The following is a 23,755-nucleotide window of genomic DNA, read 5'->3' on the forward strand; positions in this document are numbered from 1 at the left end:
TAGTCATTCTTAGCAGACAATCTAAAATGTTTGAAAATATAATTTGTGAAATCGTGTATGCATACAAAATCATAATTTAAACAGTTATAGTAAGATTGGAGAAATTTCATGCTTTAAGAAAATATAAATTTCATAATATTTTACTTACAGAAAAAGCCAATACTATTTATTAAACAGATATTTTTTAAGCACATAGTGGTGTTATTTTTCTTTTAGATATCTCAGCCCCCCCCCTCTTTCTCACATCATCTCCCCATCACCTTCTCCCTCCCCACTATCGCTCTCTTTCTCCCCCTCTTTTTTTTCTCCTCTCATCATCCCTTCCTCATTGTTCTCTCTGTTTATCGCTAACCATCATTATTTTTTCTCATCACCTCTCCCTCTTTTTTTCTCTCCCTTTTTTTCTCTCCCTTTTTTTCTCTCTCTCTCCCTCTTTCTCTCTCTCTCTCCCTCTTTCTCTCTCTCTCTCCCTCTTTCCCTCTCTCTCTCCCTCCCTCTTTCCCTCTCTCTCTCCCTCCCTCTTTCCCTCTCTCTCTCCCTCCCTCTTTCCCTCTCTCTCTCCCTCCCTCTTTCCCTCTCTCTCTCCCCTCTTCCCCTCTCTCTCTCCCTCCCTCTTTCCCTCTCTCTCTCCCTCCCTCTTTCCCTCTCTCTCTCCCTCCCTCTTTCCCTCTCTCTCTCCCTCCCTCTTTCCCTCTCTCTCTCTCTCCCTCCCTCTTTCCCCCTCTCTCTCTCCCTCCCTCTTTCCCCCTCTCTCTCTCCCTCCCTCTTTCCCCCTCTCTCTCTCCCTCCCTCTTTCCCCCTCTCTCTCTCCCTCCCTCTTTCCCCCTCTCTCTCTCCCTCCCTCTTTCCCCCTCTCTCTCTCCCTCCCTCTTTCCCCCTCTCTCTCTCCCTCCCTCTTTCCCCCTCTCTCTCTCCCTCCCTCTTTCCCCCTCTCTCTCTCTCCCTCCCTCTTTCCCCCTCTCTCTCTCCCTCCCTCTTTCCCCCCCCTCTCTCTCTCTCTCTCTCTCTCTCCCTCTCTCTCTCTCTCTTTCTCTCTCCCCTCTCTCTCTCTCTCTCTTTCTCTCTCCCTCCCTCTTTCTCTCTCCCTCTCTCATTGGCTCTATCTCTATATATCATCATGCCTCTCTCTTATCGTTCTTTGTCACTTTCTAGTTTCGCATTGCAGCTTCTACAGCAGTCTCTTTTGCACAACTTATATCAATAGCGGTGATATATTTTATTTTCCCTCCCACATCTGTTTTAAACTAATCCTCTTATCTCTGAATATCTCGCTTGCTGAAAAACTCATGTAACTAACATTTAACATACAAATGGACAAAGTTATTAGTTTAACATGTAAAGAATTTGTATAAAAAAAAATAGTTGAAAAATGTGTGAGTATTGCAACTTTCTATCTAATAAGTTTCTTCTCTTCACTTATTGAGAGAAATCCGTTTCATTTTAATAGTTGAGCAAATTTGTTTTGTATTTTCCTATGAGTCATTTGATGATTACTTTTGTATTGCATTTTTTGTGTAGATACCATGACATGCCAGATGTCATAGATTTTCTGGTTCTCAAGCAGACCTATGACAATGCCATGAAACATAAATGGAAATCAGGTGAGTATTTCAAAGCTTGTTCTTGAATTAATTTTATTTCGATTTACAAATTTTGATAGCAAAAAAAAGAAATTACGATTAATCTAGACCGGGTCAACTTTTTACTCATACTAGTGATTCTAGGACAAAATAAAATCTATATCTATAAAAGTGAACGTGTCTGTGTGTCTATGTAAATTTCCCTACGCAATAACTCTGTCAATTTTAAGTTTACAGATTCAAAATTTTATATACGGGGTATTGAGGTTTGGGAAAATCGTTGTGATCGGTTTTTGGCCAGAAATTTGGCTGTTATGGGGTCAAAGTTCAGCAATTTGATCTTTGAGAACTCTACCAAACTCCTCCGTCAATTATGGGTCTAAACACTTGAAATTTTAGATATAGATTCCTTGGACATGGATCTAACTTAATAACTTGATTAGAGCCCAAAACAATAAATGTTAAGGGGTCATAATAGAGGTCAAAGTTAAAAAAAAAAAAAAAAAAAAAAAAAAAAAATTTACCTCTGTGGTCTCTACCAAATTACTCGGACAATTTCTGGTCTAAACATTTGAAATTTGACATAAAGGGTATTCAGAGATAGGGCAAGCTTTTTAATCGGTTTGGGTCGAAAATATTTAGTTACTTGCATGTCTGCCTAAAACTTTTCGCTTTTTTCACCGATATTTTTGAAAGTCATCCTCTATTTTCGATTGTTTAGCCTTAATTTAAACAGAAGTCACTTCTGGTTTGGCGGTGGTTGTAACAGCAAAGACGTCAGATTTTTTTCCCGTTCTTTTCCTCCTTCGTGGTACGGGTTCAAGCCTGCCTTCCTACTACCACTTTTTTTTTTTTTTTTTTTGCTCAACATGCACATCCAAACACCCGGGCAACGCCGGGCTGAAATGCTAGTATTTTATATAATAAAGATGAACGTCTGTGAGAGAGTCAATACATTTAAAAACTACTAGACACATTTTTATAAAATTTAGTACATGAACAGTGGATGGCATGGGGGGGGGGATGTAATGTAAAGGAGGCTGCCCCCCTACACACACACACCTTGAAAATAAATGCTCCTATTGATTCAAAAACTGCTGAATTGATTATGAAATTTAAGAACAGACGAAAAGTTATTCAATTGGAATTCATTTTTGATATGAGTATTATTTTTAATTTATTTATTGTGGACTATTATCTCACCATGTTTTTGGCTAAGTAAGCCTCTGGCCGACTTTGGGTATGATTGAAACCGCCATCTTCAGACAATTCTCACCTGGAACCGTAGAGATTCAATGTGGTGAGATGACAACAACTATGGATGGCAGTAATTGCTGAGAATGCAATTAGGAGATTCAGGGTTCTTATTGCGTCGCGGTTACTACCTGACAAAGGCCAGAGGAATAGTTGGCCGAAACGTTGTGAAACAACAATTAAGATGAAGATAATAGTCTGCAATAAATAAGACAAAAAGTTATTCCATTCTCACTATATTTTCTTGAAATATAAAATGTGTTCACACGTCTTCTATCTATTCTACTTATATTTCCAAAGTTATGTTGGATTTTCAATTTTCACATCCAAATAGCCTTTAAGCTTACAAATAGGACTTTGATTCTGACTAGGGTTTTTTTTACCCCAAACAAGGCAAAGTGACACAGTCATAAAGGGCTACTATTTGGGACCAGATTTGCAGGGATACTATTTAGGGTGTTTGTTCTTATTATACTTAAATTTCTGCATGTCAGTACATACAGGGAAGCAGGGGCCTGGGAGAAAATTCCAAAGTGCAGCAGTCCATGGGAAAATCTATTAGAGTAGAAAGCTTTACAGCATCTAGAGATCTCTACAGTGTAAGGGTGGGATTTTGCTGCTTGTCTGGTTTGTCGAGGGTATTGTCGTTGAGGTGGTATGAGTGCTTGGAATTTGTCAGAGCACCTGCCATTGAAATACTTGTAAAATAGACACAAAGATGCCACGTTTTGGTGATAGGACAGAGGTTGGAGTTTAGTTGATAGTTCAAGTTCGGGATCTATTAGCTTGGCAACTTTTTTTTAACCCTGTCTAGGAGCGAGAGACTAGTGGCAGATGCACCAGCCCAGATCTGGCAATAATGCTCCATGAATTCTTAGTTGTTATTATTGTATTATTTTAACTAATTACTGGAAAAGAGAAATCAGAATCGGCAAGGGAAATAACTCTTAGCTTTAATTGTAGAATATAAAGTGTTGTGTTTTTTAATTAATTTTTATTTATTTATTTCTTTGTATAAATTAAAAAAATAAATTTTCAAACAAATACATCTGAAAAACTAAAATTACTTAAATGCATTATTTGGGTAGGTACAACTAAATTTATATATATATATATAAAAAATAGCAGTATTAGATAAAGTCCCAAATCTATCAATAAATCTAAAGTATAGTGTATGTGTCAACACGGTTCAACAAGAAATAACCTAACACATCCAATGAATTATGCTGCACTTAACTTTGGGGCTGGTATCAAAAGTGTATTTGTTTTGTCCTTGATCATAGGAGAGTATATCCTTCTACACTGAGACAATTTTTATCGTTATCCAAATCCAGAATGCCTCTTTTTAGGGGGCTGAATATTTTCCTATGTTAAAAATCTATCTAGCATTTAATTTTGCCATCATGAGTTAAGCCGAGACACCAATGAATAAACACTATAGTGACCATTCCTTCAAGGGAGAAAACACAGTTCAACTTATTTCATTGTACAATGATTTTGGCATAAACTAATTTTGATTTTAATTTATAATAAATCACTGATGATCAATTTGGTAAATATTTGTCATATTAAATATATAATTTCTCTGACAGTCATGTTGATAGTCATGTTTTGACAAAGCATTGACTTGAAAACATGACCTAAAAGGTGGATGGTAGATTTAGGCAACTTTTGAAAAAAAATAAAGCACTTTGACTCTTTTTCCTCTTTGAAGGTCTTGGATATGACCTTAAACTATATCCAATGGTGAGGCCACAGCTTGTGGGCTTTGGGGAGTGTGGAGTCACCCATTAATTGTCATTGCTCCCAGGTCCACTCTGACTCTGAGTGGTAGTACCTGTTAGGGTCCCAACTATGGGTTTAATAGAAACCGACTCGGAAAAAAAACAAAACAAATATATTCTATTAAAAATTTTTCTTCAAAATAACTGGATTTGGCATTAAATAACCTGAAAAGGGTTGATATGCCATAAAACAAACAACCAACTGATCCTCTTTGAGTATCTACAATAATTTAATATTTAAATTGCATTTATAACGTATGAAGTATTTTAAAGTTAAATTCAACTTGTCTGAATCAGAATTTTACTTTCAAAGAATTTTATTGTAATTTAATTCTTTAATTTTAGGACACAAGTTCCGCTCAATGATAGACGATATGTGGTGGATGGGAGTCATTGAATCTCAGGAACCATTCCAACCAGAGTTTCCCGATAGCATGTACCAGTGCTTCAATGTTCAGTATGTGTTTTTAAAAAAATTTTTTTTTACAGCTACCATTGATTAAGATATATTTAATTTGTTGAAAGATATTCTCAATTGAAACACAAATTCCACTAATACCGTTTTTAGATTTGGTTAATTAGGTTATTCTTGTCTAATTTTGACAGCTGTAATTAATTTCTCTTAAATGAAGACGTCATATTTAACTCCTTCAATAAGAAGAATGCTGAATTGACTAATTACTGAAATCCTTAGTTTCATCATTTTACTAAAAAAATTTTCTTTCTACCTCTTTCCTTTTTTCCTCTTCCTCTCTTTGTTTTGTTACTTTAACTCTCATCATACTCCAAAAAATTCATGATGTGGGTATGTAGAAGACTTTTGTTTCATCATTTTCTGTGCCTAACATATGCAACTGGAGTGTTTCTTTTGCTAATAGCCATGTTTTTGTTTTGGTGCTTATTCAAATTGGCAGTTATGAAGGTAATCAAAAGTATAGAAAATACAGAAAAGTCTGTATGATGTAGGCACTCATTGCAGAACAAAGATGTCATATTTCAAAAATTACATGAATCGGTCAAGTATTTTATTTAAAACTGAGAAAATCAAAATTTATGATTTTTAACGATTTTACTAAACTGTATTAAATGTTAGGCTGAGTTTTCACCTCCCAACTTCAATTTGAGTTATCACTCTTGTTTTTTATTTGATCAAATTTAAAGATGGCAAATGGAAACAACTATGACTTGCTTAGTCGTAAAACTTGATTTGCGGGGATTTACTACTTGGGCAGAGTTAATAATATGGTTATGGAAGTTTCAACTTGAACTTAGAGTTAGTTGTAGATTAAGTATTTTTTTTTTTTCTGTAACTTTTCAGCTTGAAAGAATACCACTTCTCCACAAATAAATACTCAAAATTTATCACATAACAAAACACAAATTGGAGGTTGGGTTCTAAAAAGCTAAAATCCAGAAATGAGGGATCATTTTATGTTAAATTTCAAACACGTGGGCAGTAGAGGAGGGGGGGGGGCGTCAGGTTTGGAAATTCTTGAATTCAGATTTTTTTTTTTGTCATTTGCCACTCTCCTCTATGTAATAAACATTTTGTTTTATCATTAAGTAGTGTAATTGACCAATTCTAAGTTTAACATAGATTATCTCCTAGGCCATTCTAGCATCTACCATTGTCTGGCAGATAACATAGGAACTATTTTTTTCTTTTTTCTTTTTTTTATGAGAAAAAATTTTTTTTAATTTGGTGCCATTTGTCACTCTGCTCCCAATAACCATTATTTATTTATTTTTTTTCTTACATTAAGTAGTCTCTTAGTGGGTCAGGGTGTTATTGCTGATTGTTAAATTGTAGACGTAGGTGAGGATTTTACATTTGAAGATTATAACACTTTTCTCTCTTTCTATAGCTGGGATAATGGTGAAACGGAAAAATTGAGTCCTTGGGATATGGAACCAATAGATGACAGTCGTAAGTATTTTTTTTTCTTTTTTAACATATTAAGACTTTTTCTTTTAAAAAAAAGGGAGGTGTACAAAGAAGAGTTACCGAACAATAATAAAATCCTTAAAGAATTTTAATTATTAGGATTGGCAGCGTCGGCGGTTCCCACTTGTATCTGAGTATCGGTTGTTTGTTTGCTGTCCTTCATTAATGTTTGTGATATGATTAACTGAAATGGAACACGTACATCAAGTCTGTTGCCAAGGTCGCTGGAAAGATGGTGGGATCCTTCTACCGCTCCAGAAGATATCTCACTACTGATGCAATTCTCTATCTATATAAAAGCCAAGTACGTCCAAGGATGGAATACTGCTGCCATATCTGGGCAGGAGCTGCTAAAAACAGCCTATCCTGCCTTGACAGAGTACAAAATAGACTTTGTGGCTTAGTGGGGGATGCCCTTTTCTCTACCCTGCAACATCTCTCCCACAGAAGAGACGTTGTGAGCCTATCCTTGTTTTATCGTTATTTCCATGGCAGGTGCTCGTCTGAACTCCAATCTCTGGTCCCCCCTCGCCAATCTTTCACGAAAAACACCCGTCTAGCTGAATCCACTGTGAAAAATTTCCCCCACTCTTTATCTGTGCCTAAATCAAAACGTAGATTCCATGAACAAAGCTTCTTTCTTAGAACTGCACGCCTGTGGAACTCTGTTCCGTTTGCCTGCTTCCCACCTGACTACAACTTGGATGTTTGGATGCGTTCAAGTCCAACGTTAACAAATTCCTAATGAACCGCCCCCTTAAGTAAACACTTTATCAAATCTCCACACTAATGTAATGTACTTGCAATAACCCTTATCTCTGAGTGGCTTCCGGGCCTTGATAAGTGGTGACCACCGTGTGTGTAAAAAAAAAAAAAAAAAAAAAAAAACTACAAGGATAAGTTGGAACTGTCAGAAGAAGAATAACCGGTGACTTAATTATACTTTTTATTTTGAATATATATTCTCACATTGGTAATTTATTGACAGCTAATCCAGAGTCAGTCCTAGAAATGGTTGAAGCAGTTTACAATTTGCAAGTCATCTTTTTAGAAAGTTTCTTTTCTTTTTTAGGGGTTGAAAGAAGATTTTTAGTCCTGACCCCTCACATGCTTAGTGTCTTCTGCTTTTTATTTTTTTTCTGTTACAAATTGTAAACTACTTCGGCCATTTCCAGAATTGGAATTCATCGAACTAAATCCTCTAGATGTTGGGATGATTTAATTCCAAATTGAAAAAAATTAGGAACTGTGGAAGCATCGGAATTGGAAGAATTTGAACTCCTTTTCCAATACTGAAAATGATTCCTTTTATTGTATTTTTGTTTTTTTTTCTTAACTTGATTTTCTATGGTGCATATTAATAATGAAATGCCAAATAGTTTTGGTAAAATAAATCTATAGCTCATTTCCACAAGCGTATATTTGCAAAAATATAGGTTGTTTTTTTTTTCTTTTTTTTTTTTTTTTTTTTTTTTGAGGCGGTGAACTTAAAGTTGATAACTCTATATTCTTTAATCGCATATTTGGCAACTATCAGTTATTTTGAATTCAGCTGTGTCTGGCAATTCATCAGAGACGGACATCTGAGCAGCGTTTGCAAGTTGTGCAAATTTATTTTGAAAATAATTTTAGAAACATTTGATAAATGAATAATTTCACAAAATGCACCTGTCAACTGGCCACCTTTGTGCGATTTAACCCAATTAGATTCTTTTCTTTGGGTATATGTAAAGCCCCATGCTTATGCTGATAAACCAAACACAATAGACCACTTGAAAGTCAACACGTTATTGTCAAAATACAGCCTAGTTTAATGTGCAAAGTTTGTGAAAATTGGGCCTCTAGATTATGCCATATATGCGTGAGCTGTACGGCAAAAATTGTATTTAAATTATAAATGGTAAAAATCTTTTGGAATAAATCATATATTTTAATAATAAAATATTTTTCTGTGATTTATTTAATTTTAAGTTCGCCGCTTATTCAAAAACATCCTTTATAATATCTTCAGGTAGGGCCAAAAGACAGGCAACCCAAAGCAGTTTAAAAGGTATGTCGTACAATATCTATAATATAAAGCTGAATGTGTATGTGTGCGTGTGTGTCTGGTCATGAATAGGCTCCTATATGGTTGACTATTTTAAAAACTGATTACATATAATGATAGAACATGTATCGAGACACAGGAATGGGTATGTTTGATCTTGCAGAACGATGGTTCATTAAAATTGTGGGGTCTGTGTTCGCGCCTGGTCCACAAAGTATGGAAATAAAAATTTAAAAATTAAAAAAAAAAAAACGTTTACAAGTGTTTTTGATATAGATGTACATAATAATACTTTGATAAGTATGTTTTAAGTTAAATAGGAATGATATAATAAAATTGTGGGGTCTGCGTTCGCACCTGGCCTCCTTAGAATGGAAATAGGCACAAACTTTAATAAAGACTTAGAAAAAGTATACTTTGATAATTATGTTTCAGTTTGAAGAAATATGATATAATAAAATTATGGGGTGTTTGTTCGCGCCTGACCTCCATAGAATGGAAATATGTCACAAACTTTAACAAGGTTTTTTAATATAGATCCACAGAATATTGTGATAAGTGTTTCAGTGTGAACAGGTATGGTATAATAAATTATGGGGTTTATCTATTTTATTTTTACTTTCATCATATTTTGCTTTGGTTTTGATACCCCCAAATTCGAAGCTATCTCTTTACAACCCTTCCTTTTCATAACCTATCATACTTTCATAAATCAGTCCATTTTCTGTAGGCTGTTTTTGAACCCAGTCAATGACTGGTACTTTTGCTAGTATATATATATATGTATATATAATGCAACAGTATATTTCTTTTGTTTTGTTTTTGCTGCGTCTGACACACACACACACAGCAAAAACACTAAGAAATGTACTGTTACATGTGTGTGTGTATATATATATATATATATATATATATATATATATATGTGTGTGTGTGTGTGTGTGTGTGTGTGTGTGTTTTTGCTCTGTGTGTGTGAGACATATTGTACAACATACCTTTTAAACTGCTGTGGGGTGCCTGTTTTTTGGCCCTACTTGGGGATGCCATCTGTCCTTGAGGGAGTTGGAATATGTTAACAAAGGCGTTTCAGATGACTCAAGTTGATGATTGGTTTTCTATAAAGATTTTATTTCACTTCCCAGGTGTTGTTATGCAGAAGAATGGAAAGTGAATATTTGGCCTCTGGGTTTCTCCTGGTCTATATTTTAAGATGCATCACCTCCCTCTGAGAGGGGGTGCAAAGACTTGTTTAACCAATCCGCTCTCCCCAACATCTGAAATCCAACTCAACACTATGCTTGTCAGCCCAGAACATGACATGCAACATGTCAACTTCTGGTCACCTGTTCGGACACCTTCTAGTGCAAACTTGACCGGTCACCAAATTTAACAACCTGTCAAAACATAGCTTCACATCTCTTGTCCACATAATTCTAGCTAGATAAATAATTAGTAGATAGATATACAGATCAATAGATTATTAACACTTTTAAGCCTGCTATCATCTAACACTAATAGCTATAGTTTCTATTTAACCCATTTGAGAATAATGGTGACTTCAAAGCTTCCAAGTTGGACTTTACTACTGGATGCAGTTTTGTGTCCGTACTGAGAATGGTTGGGGAGCACTAGAATAGTAGGAGAGGGGAGGTGTATTAAATGTATTTCTTAAAGTTGTTAGTTCAATCCCTAGACAGGGTAGTACTTTTTTATTTTATTTTTAATCAAATCAAAAACAGAATAATATCCGAGAAGAAACTTGATCATTGTTAGCATGTAAATAAAATCGTTTTTATTGCTACTCCTTCCCTTTTTTTTTTTTTTTTTTCTTGAAAAATATAACTTTTTTACTTTTTTTGCAGGTGTTCCAATGGAGGTTGGAGGTGGAGTGGAAGTTACTGCAGAGGAAAGGAAATCTCATTATATTCCCAAGAATGGTGAATGGCCCAAGAATGGGCGTGATATTGAGTGTGACCGCATAGTTACAGGGCTGGAGTACTTAATGGCTCACTCCATTGCAGAACCTTTCCTGACCCCAGTAGATCTGAAAGCTTTTCCGCTATATGCGAAAGTCATAGAGTATCCTATTGATTTGACTACGATCAAGGAGAGATTAGAACACAGGTTCTACAGGTAAGATGCATTTCGACTCTTATCTAGGCAGCCTCACAGTGTGTGTGTGTGTGTGTGTCGACACTTAAGTTATTAAATACATACAAGCAGCAAAATCTCACCCCTTCCTTAGATGCCAAAAAGCCTTCTGCTTCTAATAGTTTCTTCCCTCAAACTGCTATACTTTCAAATTCCTTCCCTGTTTCCTGCCTTCCCAACCGTATTGGGATGCAGAAGTTCAAATGTGATGTGGACAGATATCTCACTGCTCAAGGCAGTCACATCATTTAACAACTACAAAAAAACCTTATCCACCGATTTCCATGACAAATAACACTCTACCTGAGAGCTCCTCATCCAAACTCCTCGACTTAACATTCACAGGAAGCATGAATTGGAACAAATACATTGAGGACATTGTCAAGGCTGCTGCAAAGGAGCTGAGCTCCTTTTATCTTGAAGACTATCCTATATCTCTACGGAGCCATTATCTGCCCATGCATGGAATATTGTTACCACATCTTGCCTGGCGTATTACTACTAGTATGTTGTTCTCGGACAAGGTCCTAGAAAGAGTCTCATATCTAATAGGTTCCACATTATCGTCCAAGCATCAATCTCTGTCCCATCGTCGCAATGTTGCATGTCTATGCCGTTTAATTAAACGTGCTGATAAACTCCTAGCACTTGTGCCCCATGACCTGCATACTCCCGGTTAACTCGATAAGCAGTAAAATTTCATGCCGAAAAGTTTTCTACTCTTCCCTCTTACTACTAGACTTTAGAATTCCCTCCATACTTCCTTGACTGTACTAACATGCAGACGTTTAAATGTAACGCAAACAGACATCTCGCTGCTCAATTCCCCTACAATCCCCTGTTAGACATGACTCCCAAATAGTAGCCCCTTTTATTCAAGGGGCAATATGCCTTGTTTGGTTGAAAAAGAAAAGTGTATGTGGACTTATTTAAGTTACTAATAGGCAGCTTGGCGTTGTCTGGTTGTAAAATACGCATAAATATTAATACATGCAGAAACTGAGACATGTGCATGCAAGTATTATGTGTTTTCGAAACAGTTTACTCCTTGTAAATAAAAACAAAAAAAAATTAAGCTGAGATCAAAACCTAAAAAGAGCAAGTCATGTATTGATAAACATTAGACCAACTTGCAACGATCTTTAAAAAGTGTTTTCAAACCTACTTATTCTTAACATAAAGAAGCTGTTATGTGAATGATTCACACATGCGCAGTCATGGAACAGTTGACAAACCGATAATTTAATGACCCAGTACTAATTTTGCAATTTTTAACGTTTTTTCTGGATGAAAACCTATAAAAAAGTTTCCACGTGTCTGAATACCCTATATACCAAATTTCAAGTCTGTAGATCAAAAATTTGTTGAGTATATAGGTTGAGAGTTGTCCTCACACACACATTCTCACTTATATAGATATATATAGACTGTCATCATTTCTGAAAATACTTTATCTCCAAATACAAGTAACTTAATACTGTGTGCTCATATTAATCTTGATGCTAAAGTGTTAGCTGAAATTTTTATTTTATTTTATTATTGTAAAAGTAGTTCCTATTTACAATGCCTCTGCACGGGACAGAGTTAGACACCAGGGTCGTTTTTTAACGTTGAGAAAAGGAACAAAAATAAAAAAATTGTCTCAGTCGTGAAGGATTTCTCTTCCACTGACAGAGAACAAGAAATTGAAGTGCAGTATCTGAAGAACAGATACTACACTTTGATCTTATTATTGTAAAAGTAGTTCTATCAGAAATATTTTTAACAAGGATGTTTTAGCATTGATTTTCATTTATTTTTTTCTATTTCAGGCGAGTCAATTCGATCCAGTTTGATGTACGGTATGTAGAAACCAATGCGGAGAGGTTCAATGAACCCAAGTCACAAATTGTCCGTTCCGCCAAAATTCTCACCGAAACTCTACTCAGGTATATCAGGTAAGCAGTTATTTCTTTTTTAATTGTTTTTTAATTAGTTTTAAGATTTATTTAGTTTTGTACTTAACCTGGTTGTTATGAGCTAATTAGATTATTTCCCTTACCATTGATTGAGTCTAAAATTCTCATTTTAATCTATCTACTATTATATAAGTCATTTTGTGTGTGTGTGTGTGTGTGTGTGTGTGAAAACCTTCCTCATAGGCTCAGCCGTTTTGGAACCCATCTTTTGCAAATTTCACACCAAGCTAATTTATATGTTTGGCAGTGTTCTTAGATATGTTTTGTACAGAAATTCATCTAATAAGTATTGAAAACCAAAGAAGTCCGATCTTAAAAATAGTTTTTCTCTCTTACAGATAAAAAGAAACATTTTTACAGGGGAATATTTTGTTGCACCAAGGGAGATAATAAAATTTCAGCAAATCATTTCTTAAAAAAAACAAACAGATTTATTATAATCTGGAGACATAGCTTAGTGGTAGATTATGCAACTACAAGTTGAATTATCCCCTATTCAAGCCCGAGTGTACCTCATTTTATTTAAATTTTTTTCTTATTAATTAGTTCAATTCACGATAAGAGGTACCATTTTAAAATCACCACAAATCATTTTGTTTGCATATTTTAAAACTAAACATTAATCAGAAGTAACTTTTCTAGGGCATTCATCATCAAGCCCAAATATCAGTTGACGTGATATTGTAAACAAACAGGGATTTGATGAATGACATTGTTTTTATTTTTTAAAAATTTTTTTTGTTTGCAAATTAGTCCATGTAATATATAAAATTCAATAGAAGATTGATTCTGTAATAATTCATATGCAATCTGCATAAATTAAAATATCATGTTTAAGTGTATTGTACGACCGGGCAATGCCAGGCTGCCAGCTAGTCATTATTAAAAATGGATAAATGAGAAAATGTTAATTTCAATGAGTTTGTTATATAAACAATTCTGAGATTACAATAATTTATAATTGGTCTGCAGTTTTCTATTGCTTGTGTGAGCTGTGGTATTTTTGTGGAAATAATTATATATCATCTTGCATTCAAAAAAAAAATATTATTAAAAGGAGTCTTCTCTTTAGAGAAGAGCCTTTTATTTATTGCTATAAAAGACTATCTGCAAATATATCAAGCTTTCTGTGTATGCCAGATTTGAGTTGATTCTGAGAGGTTAACATTTTGTGTTATATGAGAGGAATGATATTAAAGGAATGTTTAAAAAAAAAATTTTGTTTCCTGTATTTAAATTTTTTTTTTTTTTTTTTTTTAAGTATAATTTAGATTTATTCATTAAAAAGTGGTTTTCCCTTTTGGTTTCTTTTCTCAGCGATACAGATTGTTATGACCCCCGACCCCTTCTGGCAGAACTCTGGGGTGAAGATGACCAAGTCAGTGAAAGTGAGGATGATGAAAGCAGCAGGGATTCTACCAGCCGTAAACGCAAACAAGTATGAGACTATATCTTCATCTTTCAATTAAATGTTGACCAATTTTTATTGGTCAACATTTCACATATTTAGATGTGAAATCTGTTTAACGCAAACTAAAATAAAGACAAAACAGATTTCTATTAAAGTTGCAGATTAAGCTACAAACTCATTAATGGAAGTATTAGTTACTAGCAGGCTGCCTGGCATAGCCCAGTTGTAAAATATGCATAAATATTATACTTTAATTGATGCAGATTTCTTATTATAAACAAAAATACTGTAGGTATTAAATGTAACGTAAAATTCCTTAAAAAAAAAATGAAGTAAAAAGAAAAACGGAAAAAACTGAGGCATGTGCATGCAAATAATGTTTTTTCTAAACAGTTCACTTCTTGTAAGTAAAAAAGAAATACTCGAACTGAGATCAAAACCGAAAGAAAGTTAATTACAATAACTATTAGGCCAGCTTTACACGATTTTAAAGTGTTTTCAAACCTATTTATTTTTAACATAAGTAATCTGTAATGTGAACGATTCACGCATATGCATTCTTGAAATGGTTGACAGATAAAAATCCGATCATCCCACATACCAATTTTTCAATTTTGACCACTTAGCAGCTTTTTTTTTTTTTTTAATGAAAACTGATGAAAGTTTTCCATATGTCTGAATATCCTTTATACTAAATTTCAAGTCTAGATCCAAAATTCATTGAGTATATAGGTTGAAGTGTCCTCACACATACGCATTCTCACTTGTATTAGTCCTCACACGAAAGAGCAGGACACAAAATGTTTTAAATAATAATAATAATAGAATAACAATAGCAAAGGCTTTCGCTGCCGAGCACTACTATTGACCGTAACATGTTATACAGTCCTTTTGAAATTTTCATCTCTATTTTTCTCGTTATGTACTAAATATTTGCTAATAAAACCTATCTGAAATATGTTCCTTATTAAATTTTAAAGATTTTCTATTCTGAAAGAAGTTTTAAAATTTAATCTAAAAAAGATATTTTAAAATTTTTGTTAAAAAAAATTCAGGTTTTCTCATTATTCAGACCTGTATTACAAAGAGGGGGTTGCAAAAAATGAGTTGTGGTGTGAGAAATACAAACTGAAACAGAGAGAATATTAAGACCTGTAATAATACAAAGAGGGGGGGGTGCAAAAATGAGTTGTGGTGTGAAGAGAAATACAAACTTAAATAGAGAGAAGGAGTTTTAAAATATAATTTTAAAAAGATAAGATGCAAATTACTTTGGATTTATTTTATGTAATGTACATTTTGTTGTAATTTAAAAACATTATCTTTCATCTAGCAATTAATGATATAGATATTTAGTTTTAGTATTATTTTAATTGTTTGAACTACTGTTTTCATCATGAATGTTATTTTTACATTTCAGTTGGTTAACCCTTACTCTAACCCGATTGAACCACGCTCCCCCCACCATCACCCCCCGTAATGTATATAGTACTTATTTACTATAATTCAGTTGTAAAGTTACACACACTTCTGGAGGTTAAAGGTTCAATCCTCAGTGCGCGCGTCGCTCAAAAATACAATTGTCAAATACTTAGGACTTTTATCCAATCATGACTGCCAAGATGGGAGCATGTTACTCCCTATGAATTAAATAAAGGGTTCCGTTCAAAATTCCATGCAGATTCCCGAGTTCGACAAGATACACCTGAAGAAGGTCGGAGGTTACATCGGCCGAAACCTTGTGAAAATGGTATTCAAGATGATAACACTAGTCTGAAGAATCCAAATAATGTGAATTATCAATCGTCATCTCAAAAATTCAGAGAAACGTAAAGAAATTGTTATAATCTTCAAACAAAACAGGTGCTCAAGTTAATACACAAAATCTGAAGGACGTTGAGGATTGTTTATTTTATGTAATGTACATTTTGTTGCAATTTAAAAACATTATCTTTCATCTAGCAATTAATGATATAGATATAAAATTTTCAATGATTTTTTAAGTGCAACAGAATGTACATTAAATAAAATAAATCCAAGGTAATTTTTGGATTCAATTTAAATTAAATTTTTATACCTTACTTTGCAAATTTATAAAAGTGCACTTTGAAGATAAATAAATTTTAAATTGAATCTTGTACCTTTATTTTTAAAGCCTATAGTAAAAACATTTTGTTTAACAATTTTCATGCCTTGGATGAAATGCTTTTCTAACTTGTATATACATAGATTAGCGCAAAAAGAGAAAACAATTTTATTTCTCTGTTCTTATCATTTGAAAGGTTGTGTAGATTTGTGATTTGCTTTTTTTTTTCTTTTTTTTTTTTTTAACCAACGCATTTCAGGTGGAAACATTAGTACTTAACATGTCGTGTCAAAATTAGTAAAAATTCCAAAAGTTGCAAAAAATTATTCAGTAGAAAATGTGCTAAATGTATTTTCAACCAAAAATCATCTACAATTACGTTCAGACATTATGTTTAAAAATGGCAGACCTGTAATTTAAGTCAAGGGAGATAAGTCGGTTTGTCATACAGAATTGATCTCATAACTCTTCCACATTAAAACATGATAAAACTCGATAATTTGATGAATTCTAGTTTTACTTGAAATTATTTTTCTGCTGGATCATTTTTTGTAATTTTCTGAATTTATACTAATTTTGACATGATACAGGAATGTTTTCACCTGAAATGTGTTGGTTTAAAAGATTACTAATTTACACAAAGGCTGATAATAGATATTGTTAATATTTTACTAATATATGTTTGTTTTTTGTTTTTTTATCTATAGCGTTCAAATACAGCTTCCAGTAAAAGACGCCGTGTAGAAAGTCAGCCAACGGATCCAGATGCATGGAAAGAGCAAACTCGGGATTTGTTAGAAAGGATTTTTGAATGTGATGATTCTGAACCATTCCGAACTCCTGTAGATTCAGAAGAGTACCCTGTAAGTTTTGTCCTTTTTTAATCTTTATTTGCAAAAAAAAAAAATAAAGGCGTGTAAGTCCAAAGCTCAACCTAATATAAAAAATTTTTTTTTTAAATACAGAAAAAAATTTTATATGTACCTGTCATGGAATGAAAATGTCATATTCCAAAAAAAAAAAAAAAAAAAAAAATCACGTAAATTGATCAAGTAGTTGTGTGTGTGTGTATATATATATATATATATATAATGATATTTTACAATTTTTACCGATTTTTTAATAATTGTAGCAGTTATAAGATTGATTTTCATCTCTGTAGTTCATGGTGAAGCAAAACAATATGCTCATTTACTTATAAAATTTGATGTTCTTTGTTTTCTCCATCGTTTCCTCTCTTTGATTTCATCATCATATCACCTTATGTCTTGGAGGCTCTTTTGCAAATACACAAGTCTGATCTATTACTTTCAACCATGTATCCTTCAACTTCTAAATTTTTCAAAGTGAATCTGGTAACCGAACGCTCAATTACTTCATCTCTGAAGACTTGTTCTTCATTCAACCTCCACATCTATCACAACAGGGAACATGAGTTGGAACAGAACATCGAGGGCATTGCCAGGGCTACTACGAGGAAGGTGGCTCTATCTACCGTGCTAGAAAGTTACTTACACCTGAAAGTATCCTGTACCTCCTCCACTCACCCATATATGGAGTATTGTCACATTTGGGCTGGTGCATCTGCTACTAGTCTCTCACTCCTGGAAGGGTTCAAAAGAGTTGCCAACCTAATAGGTCCTGAACTGTCAGCTAGGCTTCAACCTCTGTCCCATCGACAAAATGTATCCTCTGCCTGTTTTACAAGTATTTTAATGGTAGGTGCTCCAACGAACTAGAAGCCTTTGTACTCCCTTGGCATAAATACTCCCGGCAAACCCGACAAGCAGCAAAATCCCACCCATACACAGTAGAGATCCCCAGATGCCAAGAAGCATTCTACTCTAATAGTTTCTTCCGTAGAACTGCTAAACTTTGGAATACCCTTCCAACTTCCTGTTTGTCTGACTGTACTAACATGCAGAAGTTTAAGTGTAATGTAAACAGACATCTTGCTGCTCAACTCCCTACATAGTATCTCTGCAATTTATGTCCCTGATAATAGCTCCCTACATCAAAGTGGCACTGTGCCTTGTTTGTGGTGAAAATGCAATTTAAAAAAAAAAAAAAAAAAGGTCACAATTTCTTTATATTTATGTTTTTGCCAGACCCGCTTTGGCCAGGCTTGGTAATGCAAATAGAACTCTCCTCTATGAATTTTTTTCCCTAGAACTATCTGTGAAACACAATACTGTGAAGCTACTTCCCAGCTGACTATAACATAGGTATTTTCAAATCTAATATAAATGTCCTTGTTAAGCTGTCCTCTTTAATAATCAAACTCTACCCAAGTTCCACCAGTCCACCCAACCCTCATTAACCCTTATCCTCAAATGGCCCTTGAGCCTTGATAATCCGTGATCTCCTAGGATATAAAAAATCACTAATTACTTTTGCACCATTAAAGATTAATCTACTTATATATTTGGTGTACATACATTACCAAGGACTAAGATTGGCTCTAGGAGCTTTCCCCATCTCCCCAGTGGAAAGTTTATATGTAGAAGCAGATGAACCCTCATTATCACTTAGAAGAGAAAAACTAGAACTACAATATTATACAAAATTGGCTTCTTGTCCAACTAATCCTGCCTACAAATGTGTCTTCCACCCCCAATACAAAAACCTCTTTGATAGAAAAGAAAATTCTATAAAACCATTTAGCCTACATATGGAAGAATCCATAAATAAAGCCAAGATAGATATTGCAACAATACACGAATCTGTAAAACCTAAATATCTCCCCTGGCTGACAAAACAACCAAAAATAATATCAGACCTAATTAAATACCCTAAAACAAAAACCAATCCAATCATCTATCAAGAAAAATTCCAAATAATTAAAGATAAGTATTCCAAACATTCAACACTTTATACAGACGGTTCAAAAGATGGAGATAATGTTGGATATGCAGCATTACACAATAAAACAATCCTAATCAAGATTACCAGACAAAGCATCGATCTACAGTGCCGAAGTATCAGCCATTGGTATGGCACTTGATCTTATAGAATTTTCTAAAGATAAACAATTCATTATCTGCTCAGATGCCAAATCAGTACTCGAAACCCTGGAAAACAGGAAACCAACGAACCCAATAATCACCAAAACCCTAAATAGATTTGATGATATTCCTAATGATAAAAACGTTCTCTTTTTGTTGGATACGCAGTCATATCAACATAAAGGGTAACGATAGAACTGACAAAGCAGCAAAAGCAGCACTAAATTTGACCATAACCAAAGATAAGATCCCTCATATCGATCTAAAACAAATCATTAACAAATATATTAGAAACACATGGCAAGAGTCGTGGAACTCCTTTTTTTTTTTTTTTTGCATGGAGTTCACCACTTATCAAGGCCCAATGGCCACTCAGGGATAAGGGTTATTGTGTGTACAGTAATCAAAGGGATAGTGTAGCAATAATATTGGAGAATTGGTAAGGTGTCATTACTTAGGGGGGGGGCGGTTGATCAGGAATTTATTTGTGTTGGACTTGAAGACATCCAGGTTGAAGTCAGGAGGGAAACATGCAAGCGGAACAGAGTTCCACAGGCGTGCAGTTCTAAGAAAGAAGCTTTGTTCATGGTATCTACGTTTTGATTTAGGCACAGAAACAAAAGAATGACCAGAAAGGAGGAAGTTATAATAAGACTCCGAATAGGTCATATCTCTATAACACACTCCTACCTACTCAAAAAAGAAGCCACACTTTGCACACCCTGCCAGGAACCATACACAGTAAATCACATTAACAAGATGCGAAGACTTGAAAACAAACCGACTGAATCTATATAATGAAAAAACTGTAAAAGACATATTCACTCATGTAGACCCAACTACTCTTCTCAAATATCTGAAGATAACAGGGTTACTCAACAAAATTTAAAAAAAAAAATACCTTATCTAACTATATAAACATAGACACTGAACACCAGATACATACATAAAACCTATAACTATTGATGTATATAAAAGACTCTGGCATTAAATGACCACATAGGTTGATATGCCATAAAACCAATCAATCCATCAACATATTTGGTGTACCGGATTCATGTGACTAGACAGTTTTTGCGTTTCTCAAACACAGCATTTGCAATGAAAACATTCATATTTCTGCTAGACTCCCTTTTCTTCTGCAATTAGACAATGATCTCTATACGAAATACTGTTGAAATATTTTTTGTTTTTCTTTAATTTGAAGGATTATTTTGAAATTGTCGACACACCTCTGGACTTTGGAATAGTGAAGACGCGCCTACAGAACGGGGAGTATGATACACCCCTTGATCTCAGTAAAGATGTACGGCTCATTTTCCAAAATTCCAAAGCATACAACACAAATAAAAGATCACGCGTAAGTAATACCATTTTTATTTTGTTTGATCTCCTCCTCAACCCTTTTTTCTTTTTTTAATTATTTTTATTAGCGTCTACAATGAACATGCTATACACAGATTTGTTATCATTTAGATGACCATGAACTGTTGTGCAGAGTTTTGAATGGAACTCTTTACTTCACAGGGGTGTTATGCTCTTGCCATTGTTAATTGACACCCAATTTGTCAAAATGTTTACTTTCCATCAAAACATACGTACTGTATCAGTTTATATGCTATATTTTAATTTATAGGTAAACGTGCTGAATAGTTAACAGTAAGAAAATTGAAAACCAAACAATTGCATTTATTTTTTGCAAACTGTTATTCACATCTTCATAGTTGTTGATTTTTCACCACGTTTTGGCCAACTTATCCTCTGGCCTTCTTCAGGTCGTTAACCACAACGGGATAGAAATGCTGAATCTTGTAACTGTATTTCCAATAATTACTGCCTTCCATAGTTGTCTCGCCACATTTTGGCCATTTACTGGGGGCACAGTTACAAGACTCAGCATTTCTATTTCATCACGGGTTAACCACCTGAAGAAGCCCAGAGGATGAGTTGGGCCGAAACGTGGCGAAACAACAATGGAGATGAGGATAACAGTCCATAAAAAATAAATACACAAATTATGAAACCTCATCTCAAAGGATTCCAAAAAATAAAATATGTAACAAATAATTTGTACCAGACATAGAATTGAATCATCTACTGGTCTATATTCTTTTAACATGCTGAAACTATAAGATTTTTTAAAATTTTTATTTCAAAATTTTATTTTCATAAAAACTGGTTTATCAAAATGCAAAACCAAAATGGCTGCTTAGATGTCATTTAATTGCTGAGTGGGTTCATGTTGAAAAGATAGTAAAAAATTTAAAGAATAAATAAATACTTATATCACTAACCCTAAGTATGAGTGGCACCCTCCTCCTGGATGTATGGATTAGTAATAGGTTAAGTATTTTTTTATCAAATCTTTTGATTATGAACTTAACCAAACACATATATAAAATGCAGACGGGTCTTTTTTTTTTGTATAGTTTTGAGCAAAATTAAATTTAAAAATAAAAAAACAATTAAAAACAGTTTCAGCATATTAAAAGTATACAGGTCAGTAGATAATTATATTCTGTTGCATTTGGTATAAGTTTTTTAGTTCTGGTTAAGTCATTCTCTTAAATAATTAACCTTTATTCATTTTTCACCTTCAACGTTTATCTCGCGGTGTTGTCTCATCTTACACTCATTAACTGTTACCCTTGAGAGGCCTCCCAGCCTTGAAAAATGGTGACTTTATAGTATATATAAAAAATAAAAATAAAAACGATTTCTTGATTGTTAACTATTCCGTACATTTACTAATCTTCACCTTTTTTTTTTCTTCATCAATCTCTTAATATTTTTCTTTCTAGATATATGCAATGACTTTGAGATTATCGGCAATGTTTGATGAACAAATCAGAGAAATAATTAGTGACTGGAAAGCAGCGCTAAAAAACACCAGGTCTACAACAACTTCTAGTCAAAAAAAGTGAGTAATATATTTGAAATGGTCTTTGAATGCGGTTTCCAATTGTTTTTTTTTTTGGGGGGGGGGTACTTGTTTTGTTTAATCAAGACATTTAAAAATTGAAAATATTAAAAATATTATATTGTACGTACTCGTTATTGAATAAAGTTTTCATACAAAAAAAATCACTTAATTTGATCAAGTATTTTTTTTTACAGAGGAAATGTCAAATTTTAATGAGATCGATCGTGTCGTGGCCATTTTGCTTATTTCACGAACGAGGAGAGGGTGCCTTTAAACAAAAAAAGTGATTAACAAAGGATAAAATGAAAAAGGGGTTAAAAAATGGCAGAGAAACTTTGTAAAATAAGTGAAAAAAAAAAAACCTAAAATATTTATCTTGGTATTTTTTTGCTCATGTTTCAAAATAATCTCGTCAAATTTTGACACATTAAGTGGTATTTGGAGTTATTTCTCCTGGTGCCCCTCCTCCTTATCCGCGAAATAAACAAGATGGCAGCAACACGATCGATCTCATTAAAGTCTGATTTTCCTCTGTAACAAAAAACCTACTTGATCAAATTAAGTAATTTTTTTTGTATGAAAACTTCATTCCATAATGAGTACATACAATATAATTTTTTTTTTTTTTTCAATATTTTAATTTTTTAATGTCTTGATTAAACTAAACAAGTACCTTTTTATTTTTGCATGAATATGCTCGTTTTTTTTAAATAATCGTTTGCCAAGGACATATTTTTTAATTGCTTTCCAACGTAAGACTTTTTTTATAATTAAAGTCATAAGGAAAGAACAGTTGTTGATTACAAATAATACTAATACTTCAAGTTAACTGCTGTCGACACGTGGTGTGATGTAATTTAACAAACATAAAAATAAACGTTCACTACAAATTATACATACTAGCAAAAATATGATGGACAAACATGTACTACACTATGCTCTTCCAATGAGTTAGGTCATGCCCGAGATGATTCTCATGACAGCAATACAGATACTACATAAGAAAGTAATGTTTGGGAAAAGACACTATATTACCTCCCTCCTCTTACCCCTATAAATTAAGCATTAAAAGGTAGTTCACTTGTACGTTGAAAGTATAGAATCAGTTTCAGACTGATACCAAATCTCTGTTAATAATGGACATATTTAAATGTTATCGATATTACCGTCGAGTTGAAAATCTAATAAAATTGGAGTCTGAAGAAATCATATGATGGTCATCCTGCCTGAAACCTGTTAATGAAAAGGAAACTACTCTCATGTCTGTTAACACTGACAAATAATTATGAAAACTTGCTCTTATATTTATTTCATCATTATAGTTATTGTTAGGAAAAAAAAAATCTTACAAAGAAATAGTCGATAGCTATTAAAAAAAAACAAAAAACAAAAAAACATAGGGGTAGTTAATTCTGAATTAATATACGCATACTTATCTCCCTTGGGTGTGTTATGCAGTTTTATTCATTTTTTTTTTTTTTTTTTTTATTCTTCATAAGTTTTGGTTTCGGTTTCGCTTCAAGCTAATGCACCCAAGTCATATGGATATATTTTTTATTTTTGAAATCAAAACTTTATAATATATAAGAATCGATAGAAAATTTACTTTCT

At 33.7% G+C, this 23,755-nt stretch overlaps 1 protein-coding gene across 4 annotated transcripts in view; it reads left to right on the forward strand.

Annotated features, from left to right (window-relative positions):
- LOC145241326 (PH-interacting protein-like) overlaps window positions 1-23,755 on the forward strand; it is a 134,565-nt gene that overhangs the window by 104,041 nt on the left and 6,769 nt on the right. For 2 of the 4 annotated variants that reach the window (XM_080104156.1, XM_080104155.1), the window contains 10 exons: window positions 1,519-1,601; window positions 4,964-5,075; window positions 6,484-6,545; window positions 8,575-8,613; window positions 10,473-10,743; window positions 12,573-12,698; window positions 14,037-14,157; window positions 16,924-17,079; window positions 20,429-20,581; window positions 22,023-22,141. In XM_080104156.1, coding sequence (XP_079960282.1) covers window positions 1,519-1,601; window positions 4,964-5,075; window positions 6,484-6,545; window positions 8,575-8,613; window positions 10,473-10,743; window positions 12,573-12,698; window positions 14,037-14,157; window positions 16,924-17,079; window positions 20,429-20,581; window positions 22,023-22,141 — 1,242 coding nt within the window. The remainder of the gene's footprint in view (window positions 1-1,518; window positions 1,602-4,963; window positions 5,076-6,483; window positions 6,546-8,574; window positions 8,614-10,472; window positions 10,744-12,572; window positions 12,699-14,036; window positions 14,158-16,923; window positions 17,080-20,428; window positions 20,582-22,022; window positions 22,142-23,755) is intronic. The other 2 variants (XM_080104158.1, XM_080104157.1) reach the window with 1 other exon arrangement.

Source organism: Euprymna scolopes, chromosome 20 (genome assembly GCF_053919585.1).
Source record: "Euprymna scolopes isolate OS-2025 chromosome 20, ASM5391958v1, whole genome shotgun sequence".
Classification (NCBI taxonomy): domain Eukaryota; kingdom Metazoa; phylum Mollusca; class Cephalopoda; order Sepiida; family Sepiolidae; genus Euprymna; species Euprymna scolopes.